Below are 18,431 nucleotides of genomic sequence, written 5' to 3' on the forward strand. Positions count from 1 at the left end.
AAGATGTTCATATCTCATTATTGCAGAATTTTGTTCCAAATTAGAATTGAAAATTGCAAGTTGTGAGCGATTATATCCAAACAACATTTGATGATGTTGCAATTTCATTCTTTATTTACTGTAAAATGAGGTCATAAAGATTCCATGTCTATAACTAAAGTAGATTTCTCGATAAAAATGGCACAGAAAATATTTAGGATAATCTATATAGGATACAAAAATAGTTCTTATTTTAATTAGTACATAAAAAAATTGAATTGTTACCATTGAATGCAAAAGGATTTCAGGAAATATGTAATATTCCTAATAATATAATACATGTATGGCAATTATGGCAATGGACTGTACGTACATGTATAACACATTCATGGTTATATCGAGGTAGTACTATTCACTCTATTAAAGTTTCTCTAAGGTAATTGGGATATTTATATATGCTAGCTCATAACAAAGTATTTATGCTATATTCAGAGATTTGTTATAAACATGTTGTACTGTATGAACAGAGATGTGGTTCGATGTCACGGACATTAGAGGATGGCTCCGTGGTGTACAGTAAAGGATGTGTGCCTAAAGACAAGTGTGACCTAGTCTGTCCATCACCCACCAACTGTTCATACTGCTGTCAGACCGATTTCTGCAATGCTGGACACGTCCCTGATGTTACTATAACCACGAAACCACCAATGGTTGTGACAGAGGAAGCAGGTAGGTATTCAGTTGGACACATCCATGGTGTTACTGTGACAACATAACCACCAATGGTTGTGAAGGAGGAAGCAGGTAGTTATTCAGTTGGACAAGTCCATGGTGTTACTGTGACAACAAAACCACTAATGGTTGTGACGGAGGAAGCAGGTAAGTATTCAGCTTGACACGTCCATGGTGTGACTGTGACCATTAAACCGCCAATGATTGTGATGGAGGAAGCAGGTAGGTATTCAGTTAGACACATCCCTGATGTTATTGTGACAACAAAACCACCAATGGTTGTGACGGAGGAAGGAGGTAAGTATTCAGCTGGACACGTCCATGGTGTTACTGTGACCATTAAACCGCTAATTATTGTGATGGAGGAAGCAGGTAGGTATTCAGCTGGACACGTCCATGGTGTTACTGTGACCATTAAACCGTCAATGGTTGTGATGGAGGAAGCAGGTAGGTATTCAGTTAGACACGTCCCTGATGTTACTGTGACAACAAAACTACCAATGATTGTGACAGAGGAAGCAGGTAGGTATTCAGCTGGATACGTCCATGGTGTTACTGTGACCATTAAACCGTCAATGTTTGTGACGGAGGAAGCAGGTAAGTATTCAGTTAGACACGTCCCTGATGTTACTGTGACAACAAAACCACTAATGGTTGTGACGGAGGAAGCAGGTAGGTATTTAGCTTGACACGTCCATGGTGTTACTGTAACCCTGCATTATACTGTCACCATTATATAAAAATTACTGATGAAAAAAATTCAATGAAATAAAATAAATGTAGCAAATGTCTTTTATTTAGAATTTCATATTTCCATTTAACGTATTGAAGTATCAAATTAAAAGCATACAATATGGTGTGTGACAGAATTCCTTTTTTCATTCAAAAAAGTTTTTTTTTTATTCAAAATTAACAATTAATTTGTAGATGAAAAGTTAATTTTTAGCAATTTTTAGACCCTGAGCCTTGTTATTAATTTTGTTTCAGCATGTGGTTACAGTGTGGCTGACATTGTTATATTATTAGACGAGTCCAGTAGTATTGGCCAAACTAACTTTGTAACCATGTCTCAGTTTGTCAATAACATCATCACCCAACTCAACATTGGGGAGGAATCCATACACCTTGGTCTGGCTACATTCTCTGGTCAGGGCTATTTCGGCTTTTCTCTGGACACGTATTATGAACAGAAAGGAATGACAGACTTTGTCACACAGCTAGCTGGCCAGTACGGTACTAAATCGGGTACCAATGTAGCTAGTGGGCTACAGCTTGTGCAGTCTCAACTATTTAGTGGAAATGCTAATCGGCCAGATATTCCTGACGTTCTTGTCGTGGTAAGTAATAATAGCAAAGCTGTTATTGGGTCAAATTATATGTTTTTTTTGTGGGTAAATTTCTCAGGGGGTGTTTTTACTATATTCATGGTTTCCCTGAAACCTGTGAATTAAAAACACCGCGGTGTCATGCATAAAAAGTACCCCCCTACCAAAAGGAATCTGGATACTTTTTTCCTGCATAAAAATTACCCCCCTCTTGCATAAAAAGTACCCCCTATTAAAAATGTTCATATTCAATATATTTTGTCTAAAAATGGTTGAATTTAGTTAGAGCAGAACTGAGGGTTGCAGTTATCAGTGTCTGTGACCAAAACAGAGAAATCCCCACCCACAGGGCATTTTTGTGTGTGTCTATTTCAACAAGTTTGGATTAGAGAAAATCATTTGACACATACCACTGGTCATTAGATCACATAATATATCACTGTCCTACCCAAGATGCAGGGGGGAGGGGGGTTGCTTTTTTTCTGCATAAAAAGTACTCCGGGCCAAAATTTTCAATCTTCAAGCAAATTGGTCTGAAATTTATGCAGAATAAAAACTATCCGGATACTATTTATGCAGGAGGTACATTTTATGCATGACACCGGCAACATGTTTTTAATTTCACTACTGTTTTGCAAAAGTGCTAATATTTCACATAGAGGAATCGGTGCATGGCAAAAATAAAATACTGTGAGGAATTGGTGCATGGCAAAATAAAATACTGTGAACATGTTCTGTTGATGAAACATCGAACTATGCACACCGCGAATTTAAAACAATGTAATATAATATAGCCTTTTAGGCAATTAATCAGAAATTTTTGTACTTGGTAAAGAAGTAGGCTGACAAGCCAAAAAAAATTTCCTGAACTACTGAAACGAGAGATAGTGCTGATATTCCTATATGCACAAATTAAAGACACATTTGAAAGTCTTTAATTTATTTCTCACAATTAAAGCAATGTCATGCTTCAATGACCATTTCTGTGCAGATCAAAGCAAACCTGTGTTCTGTAAAAATTCAAATTATTAGTAATCTAGCTTTGAATGTTTTTGTTTTTCAGATAACAGATGGAGCATTTGAATCTGGTTATGAGAGTGCAGTTACGGCCATACAACAAACTAATATCAGTGTACTGGTCGTAGGTATAGGAAATAATGTCGTACAGTCACAGCTTTTAGACGTCGCTTCCGCCTCCAAATATGTCTTCACTGTGGATAATTTTGATGTCCTTGATGCCATTGTTGGAGACTTCGTACAAACAATTCCTTGTCCTCCTGGTATGTTGTTATTTATTCTGTTGAAATTATACATTTATTCAACATTGGTAGATTGTATTCTTTGATAGAAAAATATCCTATCAGATAAGCCTAACAGATTAAAGGTAACATAGAAAAAAAAATAAAAATTTCCTAAATGTTAAATTATCTAATAATTCAAAATTATTAACTCATTCCTGGAAATCCATAATGAATTGTACCAGGCTTTGAATGGGAAGAGTTTACATGTGTCTGCAGGGGTGATTGTATGAGTTATATGTGCTATTAATTTGTCTCCAGGGTTCATTGCATTTTTGAGAATATTTCACTGCAAAGTTTCATTCTTTCTTAAAGAGCCCCCAAGTTGTATGCTACATGAAGCAGCGAGCTGTATGAGTGGTCCACTTGTTCGGGTTTTGGTCACACCTTTCACACCCTTGCTGTACCGACATTCTTTGTGCAGGTAATAGGCTCAAATTCAAATTTAAAGCTTTTGAACAGGTATTTAAAGAATTATTTAAAAAGTAACTGTTTTAAAGTTTTGTTTTACTCAATCAAAAAACCTTTCACTGGCAAAAACTAAAATTAAACTTACCTTGACTTTCCAAAATGTGTTCTAAAGACACAATCAATTAAATTTGTACTTTTTCTACCTTTAAGCATTTTGATGTCCAAATTCAATGGCCAAAAATAATAATAGTAACCTTATATTACTAGTTCCAGTTTGATTATTGAGTTAAGTGATTTTGGCCCTTTTTTGTTTTTGCTTTTTATGGAGTAATTTGATCTTGTCGGTATAGGTATCAATTGTGCTTTAATTTTTTTTAGTGAAAATTAAGTTATTTGTTCTGGGAAATGTGATGCAATTATGCTCACAAAGACACGATATTAAAGTCGATACCTGCATGCAAGGGCAGATAACTCTGTAACATACAAATGCTGAATAGGCCTTTTGTGGTCTTTTCTGACCTTTCATTCTACTTGATTGGCCAGTGAACTGGACATGGTCGAAGAATGCCTATCCACCTCTCTCGTAAACTGTCCTTCCTCTAACACCAACACCATGTACAAGATGGCTGCCTGGATGAAGGTCACTTCAAATCCTATGTGCCTGGATTGGACACCACCACCCATTGTTTGTAATGATACAAGTGTAGAAATGTGTCTCCGACCAGTTATAGAAAAGTTGCCATACAAACTGAATCCTACAGGTATCTGTCCGTAAGTACGCTAATATATTTTATTTGGTCTAGATGTTTTGTACTGTAAAAAGATTTTCTTTGAAAAAGAAATGGAACCTGAAAGTGTACCTACACAATTATACTGTAACCGAGTTTCTTTTGCAGTTGTTCAATTTTGCCATTTTCATTTCTTAACAATTAAGTTCTGGAATATCAAAATTCGCGGATTGAAAAAATTGGATCAAAATTTCTAACAATATAAATATGAGGTAGATGCATGGTGATTTGCAGAAATAAACTTGGATCGTGAAATTCGTGAAAGTAAATCACCTTGGGATCATGCTGAGGTGACCCGAACAGGGAACTTTTAGATCTTAATTGTATTAAAGCATATCATACGAAAATGTCTATTCGCTACACTGAAAACACGGCAGCAGCCTACAGTAACAGGCTTTGACATAAACAAACAACAGGTGAAAACAAATGTATTTACTTGTTTGACGGTTCGTTCAAATCCCCCTCTCGTGGTCCTTATGTCTTTTTTTTCTGCGTTAATAGTTATCCGGGTCAGGTTGACTGCCATTTTGCCACTATCTTGAAAGTTATGTAAAGCCTTATCTCATTGGTCGGTTGGTTTTAGCTTAGCCAATGAGATTCGTCAATTTTTCAAGTTTCGAGGCTGTTTGTGAAAAAAGTAGACAAGTTCAGTTAGGATTTCTTGTTATCATCGTGAAGTGTAACATCTTAACTTTCAATTAAGACCAAAGCCGTTGAAATATCTGATCTGGATATTTTTTTACAACACTTTGAACGAAATTACCCAATTTTGCGTCACGGAGGAGTTCCTTACCTTTCTCTATATATTAGTCTATAGTGGGTCTTTGACTTATCAGCGTGCTAAATACCTATGCTGTAACCGAGTTTCTTTTGCAGTTGTTCAATTTTGCCATTTTCATTTCTTAACAATTAAGTTCTGGAATATCAAAATTCGCGGATTGAAAAAATTGGATCAAAATTTCTAACAATATAAATATGAGGTAGATGCATGGTGATTTGCGGAAATAAACTTGAAATTCGTGAAAGTAAATCACCTTGGGATCATGCTGAGGTGACCCGAACAGGGAACTTTTAGATCTTAATTGTATTAAAGCATATCATAGAGCATTGTGGTCTCCACAAGTCTTATTTTAATTAGATTGAGAATTACAAGTTCTTCAACAATATTTCAGAGCACTGGATGCAACTTTGAAATGCCTCATGGCGATCATGGATGGAAACTGCTCTCGGGACAACATTTTGGCTGTTAGTCAGAGCCTTCATATTGTCAGGGGCATTGTGGGAGATTCCTGTCCCGCTCTAAGTGAGGACTTATGTGCTTTAGCCAATCCCGACACCCTCAGACAAGACTGTGACGCCACCGAAGTGACTACATGTGTGGAGAGTTTCAAAAACTTTGTAGATGGTTACAGCTTCTTCAACACTGAAGAAGAAGCATGCAAGTAAGGCCATGTTTTTGTTGTAATTTTTTATTAGCCCACCATCATCAGATGGTGGGCTATTCAAATCGCCTTTCGTCCGTGGTCCGTCGTCCGTCCGTCCGTCCTTCCGTCCGTCCGTCCTTCCGTCCGTCCGTCCGTCCGTTAACAATTCTTGTTACCGCTATTTCTCAGAAAGTACTAAAGGGATCTTTTTCAAATTTCATATATAGGTTCCCCTATGGCCCTAGTTGTGCATATTGCATTTTGGGACCGATCGTGTCAACAAGATGGCCGACAGGCGGCCATCTTGGATTTTGATAGTTAAAGTTTGTTACCGCTATTTCTCAGAAAGTACAGAAGGGATCTTTCTCAAATTTCATATGTAGGTTCCCCTAGGACCCTAGTTGTGCATATTGCATTTTGGGACCGATCGGCGAACAAGATGGCCGACAGGCGGCCATCTTGGATTTTGATAGTTAAAGTTTGTTACCGCTATTTCTCAGAAAGTACTAAAGGGATCTTTCTCACATTTCATATGCAGGTTCCCCTAGGGCCCTAGTTGTGCATATTGCATTTTGGGACCGATCGGTCAACAAGATGGCGGACACGTGGCCATCTTGGATTTTGATAATTAAAGTTTGTTACCGCTATTTCTCAGAAAGTACTGAAGGGATCTTTCTCAAATTTCATATGTAGGTTCCCCTAGGGCCCTAGTTGTGCATATTGCATTTTGGGACTGATCGGTCAACAAGATGGCTGCCAGGCGACCATCTTGGATTTTGATAGTTAAAGTTTGTTACTGCTATTTCTCAGAAAGTACTAAAGGGATCTATCTCAAATGTCATATATAGGTTCCCCTAGGGCCCTAGTTGTGCATATTGCATTTTGGGACCGATCGGTGAACAAGATGGCTGCCAGGCGGCCATCTTGTATTTTGATAGTTAAAGTTTGTTACCGCAATTTCTGAGAAAGTACAAAAGGGATCTTTCTCAAATTTCACATTTAGGTTCCCCTAGGGACCTAGTTGTGCATATTGTGTTTTGATACTGATTTGTCAACAAGACAGACGGCCATCTTGGATTTTGGTAGTGGAAGTTTGTTACCACTATTTCTCAGAAATTATTGAAGAGATCTCAAGCAAATTCCATACATAGGTTCCCCTAGGGCCCTAGTTATGCATATTGCGTTTTGGGACCAATCAGTCAACAAGATGGCCGTCTGGCAGCCATCTTGGATTTTGATAGTTAAAGTTTGTTATTGCTATTTCTAAAAAAGGTACTGAAAGGATGTCTCTCAAATTTTATATGTAGGTTCCCTTAGGGCCTTAGTTGTGCATATTGCATTTTGTTACTGATAGGTCAACAAGATGGCTGCACGGCCGCCATCTTGGATTTCATTGTTGAAGTTTGTTACCACTATTTCTTAGAAAGTACTGCAGCGATCTGTCTCAAATTTTATGTGTAGTCGTGTTTGAAAAAGTTTGAAAAGCAGGGAAAAGATCCCTCTTTCCATTGTCAGACATAGATCAGTGCAAGTAAGGCCATGTTTTTGTTGTAATTTTTTATTATATAATTAAAACTAATTTGTATAATATTAGAAGAAAAGTAACTGCTTCTCATAGATTTTTAAGTGTATTCAGATATCGCATTTTACATATGATTAAAAAGGTAAGCATGATGAGTTTCTGTTTTATGTCTGCTTGTTGGCCGTATGGACTTAATGCAAAAGAATAATACAGGTTTTAACATCAGATGGTCATAATTACCATTGCTGTTGAAATTCTTTTGTATTTCTTTTATATAACTAAAACATAAACCTGAGGTGTTTCAAATATTTTATTTAATCATGATTTAGTGGAACTTACAATGCATGTGCCAAAAACGCTAAAAATAATTAAGATTACTGCTGAAGTATCTATATTTTCTTACAGTAATAACTATAGGTATCATAATTGTTCCATTCCACTCTTAAAATTATATGGTTTAATTATCTTGCCCACAAGGAGTCTATTTAGCTGAAATCCGGTTTTTTTCTTCAATATTTTACACTTCATTAAGATATTTTAAGTTTATGATTTTACTTTTTAACCCACAGAGAGTATAACCTTGTCCAGGAATGTTTAGAAGACCACAGCGCCCATTGTGACCCCAGTGTAAGACAGACAGCTGAAGCACAGGTCGTCACAAGTTTTGCCACGTTAAATATACAATGTACCCGAGCCCCAAGAGTCTGCCCTCTACCTGGACAATGCTCTATTACAACGGCATTTGAAGATGGGGTCAAAGAATTGAGGGAGACGCCAACTTGTGCGTAAGTATATTGAATATATTAAACAATTGAATTCAGACATGCTTTTTGAAGTTCTTCCATCTGTATACTGGATGATCTTCCGTCTATATACTGGAAGCTCTTCCGTCTATATACTGCAAGCTCTTCTGTCTATTTACTGGATGATCTTCCGTCTATATACTGGAAGCTCTTCTGTCTATATACTGGATGATCTTCCGTCTATATACTGGAAGCTCTTCTGTCTATATACTGGAAGTTCTTCCGTCTATATACTGGAAGCTCTTCTGTCTATATACTGGAAGCTCTTCTGTCTATATACTGGAAGCTCTTCTGTCTATATACTGGATGATCTTCCGTCTATATACTGGATGATCTTCCGTCTATATACTGGAAGCTCTTCTGTCTATATACTGGAAGCTCTTCTGTCTATATACTGGATGATCTTCCGTCTATATACTGGATGATCTTCTGTCTATATACTGGAAGCTCTTCCGTCTATATACTGGAAGCTCTTCCGTCTATATACTGGAAGCTCTTCTGTCTATATACTGGAAGTTCTTCTGTCTATATACTGGAAGCTCTTCCATCTATATACTGGATGATCTTCCGTCTATATACTGGAAGCTCTTCCGTCTATATACTGGATGATCTTCCGTCTATATACTGGAAGCTCTTCCATCTTTATACTGTAAGCTCTTGCGTCTATATACTGGAAGCTCTTCTGTCTATATACTGGAAGTTCTTCTGTCTATATACTGGAAGCTCTTCCGTCTATATACTGGAAGTTCTTCCGTCTATATACTGGAAGCTCTTCTGTCTATATACTGGAAGTTCTTCTGTCTATATACTGGATGATCTTCCGTCTATATACTGGATGATCTTCCATCTTTATACTGGATGATCTTCCGTCTATATACTGGAAGTTCTTCTGTCTATATACTGGAAGTTCTTCCGTCTATATACTGGAAGTTCTTCCATCTGTATACTGGATGATCTTCCGTCTATATACTGGAAGTTCTTCCGTCTATATGCTGGAAGTTCTTCCATCTGTATACTGGATGATCTTCCGTCTATATACTGGAAGCTCTTCCGTCTATATACTGGAAGCTCTTCTGTCTATATACTGGATGATCTTCCGTCTATATACTGGAAGCTCTTCCGTCTATATACTGGATGATCTTCCGTCTATATACTGGAAGCTCTTCTGTCTATATACTGGATGATCTTCCGTCTATATACTGGAAGCTCTTCTGTCTATATACTGGAAGCTCTTCCGTCTATATACTGGAAGCTCTTCTGTCTATATACTGGAAGCTCTTCTGTCTATATACTGGAAGCTCTTCTGTCTATATACTGGAAGCTCTTCTGTCTATATACTGGATGATCTTCCGTCTATATACTGAAGCTCTTCTGTCTATATACTGGAAGCTCTTCCGTCTATATACTGGAAGCTCTCCGTCTATATACTGGAAGCTCTTCTGTCTATATACTGGAAGCTCTTCCATCTGTATACTGGATGATCTTCTGTCTATATACTGGAAGTTCTTCCGTCTATATACTGGAAGTTCTTCCATCTGTATACTGGATGATCTTCCGTCTATATACTGGAAGCTCTTCCGTCTATATACTGGAAGCTCTTCCGTCTATTTACTGGATGATCTTCCGTCTATATACTGGAAGCTCTTCACTCTATATACTGGAAGTACTTCCGTCTATATACTGGATGATCTTCCGTCTATATACTGGAAGCTCTTCTGTCTATATACTGGAAGCTCTTCTGTCTATATACTGGAAGCTCTTCTGTCTATATACTGGAAGCTCTTCCGTCTATATACTGGAAGCTCTTCCGTCTATATACTGGAAGCTCTTCTGTCTATATACTGGAAACTCTTCCGTCTATATACTGGAAGATCTTCCGTCTATATACTGGAAGCTCTTCTGAGAAGACTTCTCTTCTTAGAAGAGCGCAAGTCGAGTTGAGCACTGCTAAGAATCATGCTTGAATTTATACAATATATTGTGTTATTTAAATAATGTGATATTTAAATTATTTGTTGTGTAAAAAAGAAATCATAATCATGCAGGTTGAGAGTTAGAAGGATTTGAATAATTTTGTAGAATATATATGTGATGAATATATATGCTGATCAATGTCAAAATACATATTCAATTTTTGGTGTTTCAGATCTGGCAATGCCCTTTTGTACAATTTTTCCAAGGAAATATATGACTGCAACTCCATCCAGCGATTCTCTGCTAAAACTGAGTTTATGTCGTTGCTGTCTGAATGTCCCCCCATTTCTCTGCTGGTAACAGCAGCAGACGATATATTTGTGCCCCTTACAGTGTGTCTACAGAGTTTCAACACAGCTGTAAACAAAGCTTTAATGAACTATAATTCTGGAATCAAAGATCTTTGTCCTGCTGTTCGAGGAGTATCTAGGTGCTTCAAAGACTTCTATGAAACCTTAGAACATGTTCCGGCGAAATTATTGTCATCAGGACTACTTAACAACACTCATCAAATTTTCGATGAATTTATTGACACCTCTTGTTTTGGTAGGTTGATGTTATGCATTGATATGTTTCCCTCAAGTTGTTGAGTTATATTGAATTGTTCACGAAGGCAAATTTACGCTAATTAATTATGCGAATGATGTGTTGGCCAGAAATTTTTCTCGGACATAATATTTGGTGTAGACATGTATATATATATCTATGTTGAAACAAGTTAAAAGGTGTTTTCATTGCCAAAATATATAATAAAATTGCAAAAATTATCATGAAAATCACGAAATCAAATTCATGTTATATTTTGTTACCTGAGTTATCTGCCCTTGAAGTTATACATTTATTGTTGGGTGAATCATTGTTTTATATTGATATTTTCTGTAACATTAATGCTAAATTCATTTGTTTTATTTATGTTTTAGATGAAGTTATCATATGTGAGCGCGACAGCTTCACATTAACATGTCCACCAGGGGAAGTCGTTCATATCCAGGAAGCCTTTTATGGTAGAGTTGATGATGTTACATGTGTAAAACAAACCACATCAATCCTGAATAAATCCTGTTCTTCTTCTGTAGCCTTGGAACGATACAAGGCAATCTGTGATAATCAAAACAGCTGTTCAGTGACGGCTAGTAATTCTGTGACGGGTGATCCTTGTGTAGGTACTCCAAAATATGCACGAATCACATACACCTGTGCTCCAGCCAACCCAGGTGAGTAGAATGTAATGTTCTTTGGAATTCATTTTACAGTATTATGTCATAAAAGTTTAGTCTGGGTCTGAAATAGGGACAGCTCTTTTTTCATATAATTTCACATAATACTATCTGTAAACCAATTTCATTTTTTTGCATGCAATTTGCTTTTGTAAATTTAATATGCAATTGAAGTAAATTCGGTTTTAATAAAGTTTATTTTGTCTCCTTGAATATGACAATATGTCATTATCTTTTTTAAACTGAAAGGAAATTTTATTCAATATTCATTTGGAAAAATCATCTATTTGAAAAGTAATTCCTGAAAAGTAGTCACAAAAAATGCAGTTGGTTTACCATAACGTTTTGTGGTTTTATAGTATTATAAATAACCACAAAAGGTTGGAACCGATTCATACAGTACATTACAAAGTACAGATCTCATTTGTCATTTTGATATTAAAAGACCTTGGTTCCCTTTTATCACTAGTGTTTAAAAGGTTAATTAAAGTGGTTTCTACCACTGATTTTTAGGTCATTTGACCCGATGGGTCAGGATGACCTATAGTCATCGTGCTTTGTCCGTCGTCGTGCACCATGCGCTGTGTGTCTTGTGAAAACTTTTACATTTAAAACACTACTCCTCCTTAACCCTTGAGTGGATTACTTCCATATTTGGTGTGAAACATCATTGGGGAAGGACAATCATATTTTATAAAAATGAGCCTGGTCCGACCCCCTAGGGGCTGAGGGGTGGGGCCCCAAAAGAGCAAATTTTCTTAATTTTAGATTTAGAGTCCTACCTCTCCTTAACTCTTGTGTTGATTTCATCCATATTATGTTTGAAACATCATTGGCAAAGGACAATCATATTTTATATAAAGATTTTCCAAGATGGCCACTGGCCCACTTCCTGTTTTAAGGTTTCGGTCTCCGATCTCAATGAAAATTGGTCTATAGGGGTTTAAAAAGATGGTGAACAACATGCAAAAATTTTCGTAAAGATTTTGGTATTCCAAGATAGCAGCTGGCCCACTTCCTGTTTTCAGGTTTCAGTCTCCAATCTCAATGAAAGTTCGTCTTTAGGGGCTTTAGGAATGGCGAAACTCATGCAAACATTTTCGTAAAGATTTTGGTATTCCAAGATGGCCACTGGCTCATTTCCTGTTCTTCAGGTTTCAGTCTCCAATCTCAATGAAAATTGGTTATAGGGGTTTTAAGTGATGCCGAACAACATGCAAATATTTTCGTAAAGATTTTGGTATTCCAAGATGGCCGCTGGTCCAACATCCTGTTTTTATATTTAGGTCTCTGATTTCAATGAAAATAAGTATATAGGGGTATTAAGGGATGCTGATCAATATGACAAAAATTTTGACAGATTGTCGATGGACCAACTTCCTGTTATCAAATTTTCGTCTGCAATTCATTGAATATAAAAGTACCTCAAAATTTCTTCCAAGATGTTAGGATATTTAAGCATGATAATTAATATTACAGAGATTCAGTTTATCCTTTCATATTGTTGTTTTTTACAAAATAATTTGTCACTGGTCTCCTCAGTCAATGTCACAGAAGTAGATGAATGCCGACAGAAGGATGTGGAAAGGTGTCTGAATTCTTACCTGTCTAACGTTATGTTCCTTGGATTACTGCGAATAGAAGACAGAGAAGAACTGTGCAGGTAAGCTATAAATAGATAGTATATAGAGTCAAAGTGTTTATTAATGTTGAGTACTTGTTAGGACCTATTATCAGCTAAGGTCATTTAATGATGATCTAGAATCGCTAGATCTTACTGTAAGATATAGAATGACTGTATACTGTCTCTTCCATGCAGGATTGTACAGGATTTGGATAAAACTTGGCACACATGATCACATGTTAGTGTAGCTCTCAGAAATCCAATATTTACCTTAAAAGCTAAGGATCAGCCAAAAAAAATAATATGTCTGTTTAGGGTAACATTGGCAAAAAAAATAGGGTCGGTAGGTCGGAAACGGAGTCTGAGATCGAAACCCCGACTTTCAATTTTGTTTTTCGTAGAAAAGTGTGAAGAAAATTAGGGTCGGAGGTAAAAAATCAGGATCGGTCGGGTAACCCTTAACAGACATATTTTTTCAGTTTTAAATTTATCCTGGATGAAGGTGAAGTTCACTCATACACAGTTTCTAGTTTAAAAAAAAAAAAAAAAAAACCATTATTAAATCTCGTGTCACTCGCACCTGTATTTAATCATGGATGTTAACCAAACAGCACTCACTAAATAAATGAATAAGAATACAGTCAATAGCCTGTTAATAAACAGCTCTGTAATCTAAGGGCTGTCAAGAAAAATTGTCTTTATATAGTCATGTGGTCTCTCTAATTCCATTGTTGTGTTGAAATTGGTCATTTGAGACCTTAGAAAAGTGGTCTTATTAAGCAGGTGGTCATTATACAGAGGTGGGCGCTATAAGACATGTTTACAATAGCATGTCAGCCAACTGGAAGATATTTCTGGTTTGTCAGGTCAAGGTCATAATTCCTATATTTAGAAAATCATATTGTCTGCAATATACTACACTATTTATTTGTATTATTGATTTCATTATTTTAAATATCTAAAATCACTGCCAATGATTGCATGATCTTAATATTGTTTTACAGGAGTTCTTTATCTCTCGATACCTGTATCAGTGACGGTATGGCCAGATGTTCTTCACAACTGCAGAGTCAGTACGACCATGTGTACAGTTTAGGTCAGTCTGTCGTTTCCTCTGGTGGTGTATGTAAGGAGATGGATAAGGAGAATGAAGAGGAGGAGGAGGACTTTAACGCATCTTGTTCACCCTATAAGGCCTGGCAGTGTATAGCTGAGCTTGGCATGGACCTATCTTATTACAAAACAAATCAAGAAAAGGACGACATTTGTAGGTCAGTATCTTCTTAATGTTAATTAGGCTTTATATCCAGATTAAGCCGAGATTAGAAAGCAGATATGTAAAATGACACTCCATAATTATTATGTATATGTTTATTAATTGAAATACAGAGAAAAAAAGAGAAATGGTTGATAGTCATTTAGGTAGGCAAGTGACTAAAATCTGGAAAAAAAACACTTATTTTTGCATGGCATTAAATTTTGAGTAATTTCTGAGAAAGTGTTCAGGCATGGGTACAGTAGAAGTCTTTGACTCTAAATCTCGAATATGAATGCAATTAAAAAGCCAGACTGGAAATGTGATTAGAGTTATAGATCTAAACCCAGAAACAAGTCCAGGAAATCTGTGGGTTAGTATGCCTTGGTGATCGAAATAGTGTTGCATGCATAAAGCGATTGATAGAATCATACATTGGTCAGTCAAACGGATATGAATATCCCAACCCGAGTGAAAGATTTTGACTGGATGGGTAAAATAGGCTTTCCTCATAATTGCCAGCCAAAATCTTTCTCGAGGGTTGAGATATCCCTGTTTACTTGACAGATATATGTTTGACTCTTTTTTTCTTCTATACATAAAGGAAAAATTGAAATTATAATAGTTGTTTTCATTAGCATTTTCAAATGACTTTATGCTTTAAATTTGAGCAGCTTAATTATATTAGATGTCTTTTACACATGCACCCCTGTGACATATGGGAGAAACCTATGTCGCAGCCCATTCTGTGCTGTCTTGTTACATTGCTTCAATCTACTTTGTCCCTTTCTAATTCCATATGGAGCCAGATATTTCTTAGTTAACTAAATGATTCCTTTGATAATTATTAATAAATATATTGAATGTATGCTCATATTATGGACATTTTAAAGTTATCAGTTAACAACCTTTTATAGATGCTATAATCTTAATAATATATTTCTATGTATTTATATATGTATATCCTATCTATTTTCTTCAGAATTGCTGAGCATTCGTCTGCTTGCTATCATTATCATCTCAATGACTGTGCTGATCCTATCAACAACTCAATATCCACCACCATGAAGAAAGTCACGCATTATGCATTACAAATGTGTCAAGAAGACTACAGGAAGCCTGATGATGTCTTCCATTTCTTACCACCTACCTGTGTTGACACTGAAATGAAGACCGACTATCCTTGTGACCATGTAAAAGCACTAGGAAGTTTAGCTCACTTGTTTGACGAGATCTTTAATCCATATGGCTCTCAACAAAGATTATGTATGTAAGTAATTTCTGCTGTTTTAATTGTCCAGCAATCTTTAAATAGAGTATCTTACATCAGTGACTACATGATATGAAATTCATCAAATGAGTTTGTAATGTATTGGCCAGTTTCTCAGGCGGGTGAGAGGAACGACCCAACTCCATGAATGGCTGCTACATGTGTTACTTTTATTTGGGACTCACCAAAACATCATATAAGCATATACAGTACATGTAGAGGGGTTCCGTGAGGCATCATAACATCAAAGATGCTTACGCTTAAATCTAATAAGGTGGGACCTACTAATATAATTCACTACAGAGTTCAATAATTTGATATGCCTTATCAAATTCTTTAACGAGTTTGATAAATTTCATATCACGTCATAGTCATGAGTGTAAGATTCTAATTATCACAAAACTTTTATTTACAGAAATATAAGCAAAACTTTAAATTTCATCTCGAAACAGTAGAAATCCGGCTTGGAAAGGACGTTTCCATCTAATGAAACAATCATGCAACGCCATATATGTATTATGATGTCAAAATTACATGTGACGTCATAATAAGATATTTATGACATAAGGCATATGACATAGCTGGACGGCCCATTTATGTGGTAAACCAGGAAAAAACATCAGATGTTGCATGATATCTGTCTACGAAAACTATCCAACACAATTAACAAACATGATATAAACTTTCAGGAGGTTATTCTAGCTGCTTTATAAAAAGGCAATAATGCAGAAAGGCTTATTTTATGTGACAGGTAGTTGCAACACCTGCTTTTCATAGGGTCATGTGTGTTAGCTAGTGCTTTGTCCTGTTCTTCTAAACATAGAATTCATACTTTTGCAGCATTTGTCAGTATTACCAGTGCATAAACTTGTAGTATGGTATTTTGACCCCTATGGTAGAATGACCCCGGTCAAAATACCATTATGGTGGAATGAACCCTCCAATGGTAAAGTGACCCCACCCCCTTCTAAAAGTTACTACAACACTTGAAGACATGATTTTTTCTTCTCATTTATGATTAACTCCAAATTGGGATTAATTAAGACCTATGGCCTACAGCTATGTGGAAGACATTTTTTTTTTTTTTTTTTTTGGGGGGGGGGGGGTCAAAATACCATGGCCATGGGGAAACCCCCCCCCCCCCCCATCCCCACGCCAATTTTGTCTTTTTAATTCACATTTAACTGGCTTAAGGTACAATAAAATCATATATATTATGATTTTAGTGAATATTTAATGTTATTTGCAAAAAACTATGACTATGAGAACCTCAACTAAGAAGGGGAAGTGGGATGGTTTCAAGATACCATGGCCATGATAAAAATTTGAAGTTAATCAGAAATGAGAAGAAAAAAATAATATTTTTAAATGCTTTTGTTAACTTTTAGAAGGGGTGTGTGTGTCATTTTACCATGGGGGGTTCATTTGACCATAATGGTATATTGACCCCGGGGTCAATGGGTTAATATACCTTGACTCAAAATATTATGCTACAGGACACCGGCTGATACCTGATCTACATTACACAGCATCAATTTAGGAAGCATCAAAGATCAGCGTAGATCATGTGTGCTATATTATTATACTTTACACAAAAGATATATGAAACCAAAATTTAGAAGAAAGTTTCAAATACAATGATAGTACATGACATAAATTAACTTTTTACATCTTTTTTTACTGATGATGGATGAGACAGACAATTTATATATCATCAGGGCTTGAAAGTTACTCGATAAATTTTAAGGGGATCTATATTTTCGATTAATCTATGATACAAAATTAGCTAACAATCTTGACTCTTACATACATTTTTTTTCAGTGAGTATGCCCATTCCCTACAGAGCATATATAGCCACATCAATGCATGTCCAACATATATTAGAAGAAACGTTTTGGCAGGCCTTAAGACAATCCAGTCGTTTAAGGCCACAGGTTCCTGTAGTCTGGAAGTTAAATCACCATGCCAACCACCATCTAGCAACTGTAAGATACACTATGCTGAAAGTTGTGTCGAAAGGCTCAAAGTCAAGCTAAGTGAAGAGAGCTCGGAAGTGGATGACACTGTGTGCAGGTTAGTATAGTGTTGTGCAGGTTTGTGCAGTGCAGGTTACCGTAATGTTAATTCAGTGCTGTGCAGGTTAGTAAAGTACCCTACAAGTGAGTACAGTGCCATGCAGGTTTAAGTGCAGTGCTGTGCAGGTTTTGTAAAGTGCTGTGCAGGTTAGTACAGCGCTGTGCAAGTTTATTACAGTGCTGTGCATGTTTAGGAAAGTGCTGTGCAGGTTTAGTACAGTGCTGTGCAGGTTTAGGAAAGTGCTGTGCAGGTTTGTGAGTAGAGTGTCATGCAGGTTAGTAGAGTGTTGTGCAGTGCAGGTTAATGTTAATTAAGTGCTGTGCAGGTTAGTAAAGTACTCTACAGGTGAGTACAGTGCCATGCAGGTTAGTGCAGTGCTGTGCAAGTTTAGTACAGTGCTGTGCAGGTTAGTACAGTGCTGTGCAGGTTTGGGAAAGTGCTGTGCAGGTTTGGGAAAGTGCTGTGCAGGTTTGGGAAAGTGCTGTGCAGGTTAGTACAGTGCTGTGCAGGTTGGTGAGTACAGTGCCATGCAGGTTAGTAAAGTGTTGTGCAGTGCAGGTTAATGTTAATTAAGTGCTGTGCAGGTTAGTACAGTGTTTTGCAGGTTAGTGAGTACAGTGCCATGCAGATTAGTGAGTACAGAGCCATGCAGGTTAGTAGAGTGTTGTGCAGGTTAGTACAGTGTTGTGCAGGTTAGTGAAATAATACACTATACCCATACATATATCAGTT

General features: G+C 36.7%; 1 protein-coding gene across 2 annotated transcripts in view; it reads left to right on the forward strand.

Moving 5' to 3' along the window:
* Positions 1-18,431, forward strand: part of LOC138335132 (uncharacterized) — a 114,213-nt gene that overhangs the window by 50,686 nt on the left and 45,096 nt on the right. For both annotated transcript variants that reach the window (XM_069284071.1, XM_069284070.1), the window contains exons 32-44: positions 507-708; positions 1,699-2,048; positions 3,100-3,316; positions 3,650-3,758; positions 4,289-4,516; positions 5,706-5,975; positions 8,049-8,264; positions 10,429-10,802; positions 11,177-11,470; positions 13,016-13,136; positions 14,102-14,368; positions 15,335-15,622; positions 17,445-17,696. In XM_069284071.1, coding sequence (XP_069140172.1) covers positions 507-708; positions 1,699-2,048; positions 3,100-3,316; positions 3,650-3,758; positions 4,289-4,516; positions 5,706-5,975; positions 8,049-8,264; positions 10,429-10,802; positions 11,177-11,470; positions 13,016-13,136; positions 14,102-14,368; positions 15,335-15,622; positions 17,445-17,696 — 3,188 coding nt within the window. The remainder of the gene's footprint in view (positions 1-506; positions 709-1,698; positions 2,049-3,099; positions 3,317-3,649; positions 3,759-4,288; positions 4,517-5,705; positions 5,976-8,048; positions 8,265-10,428; positions 10,803-11,176; positions 11,471-13,015; positions 13,137-14,101; positions 14,369-15,334; positions 15,623-17,444; positions 17,697-18,431) is intronic.

The sequence above is a fragment of the Argopecten irradians genome, chromosome 11 (assembly GCF_041381155.1).
Source record: "Argopecten irradians isolate NY chromosome 11, Ai_NY, whole genome shotgun sequence".
NCBI classification, from domain to species: Eukaryota; Metazoa; Mollusca; class Bivalvia; order Pectinida; family Pectinidae; genus Argopecten; species Argopecten irradians.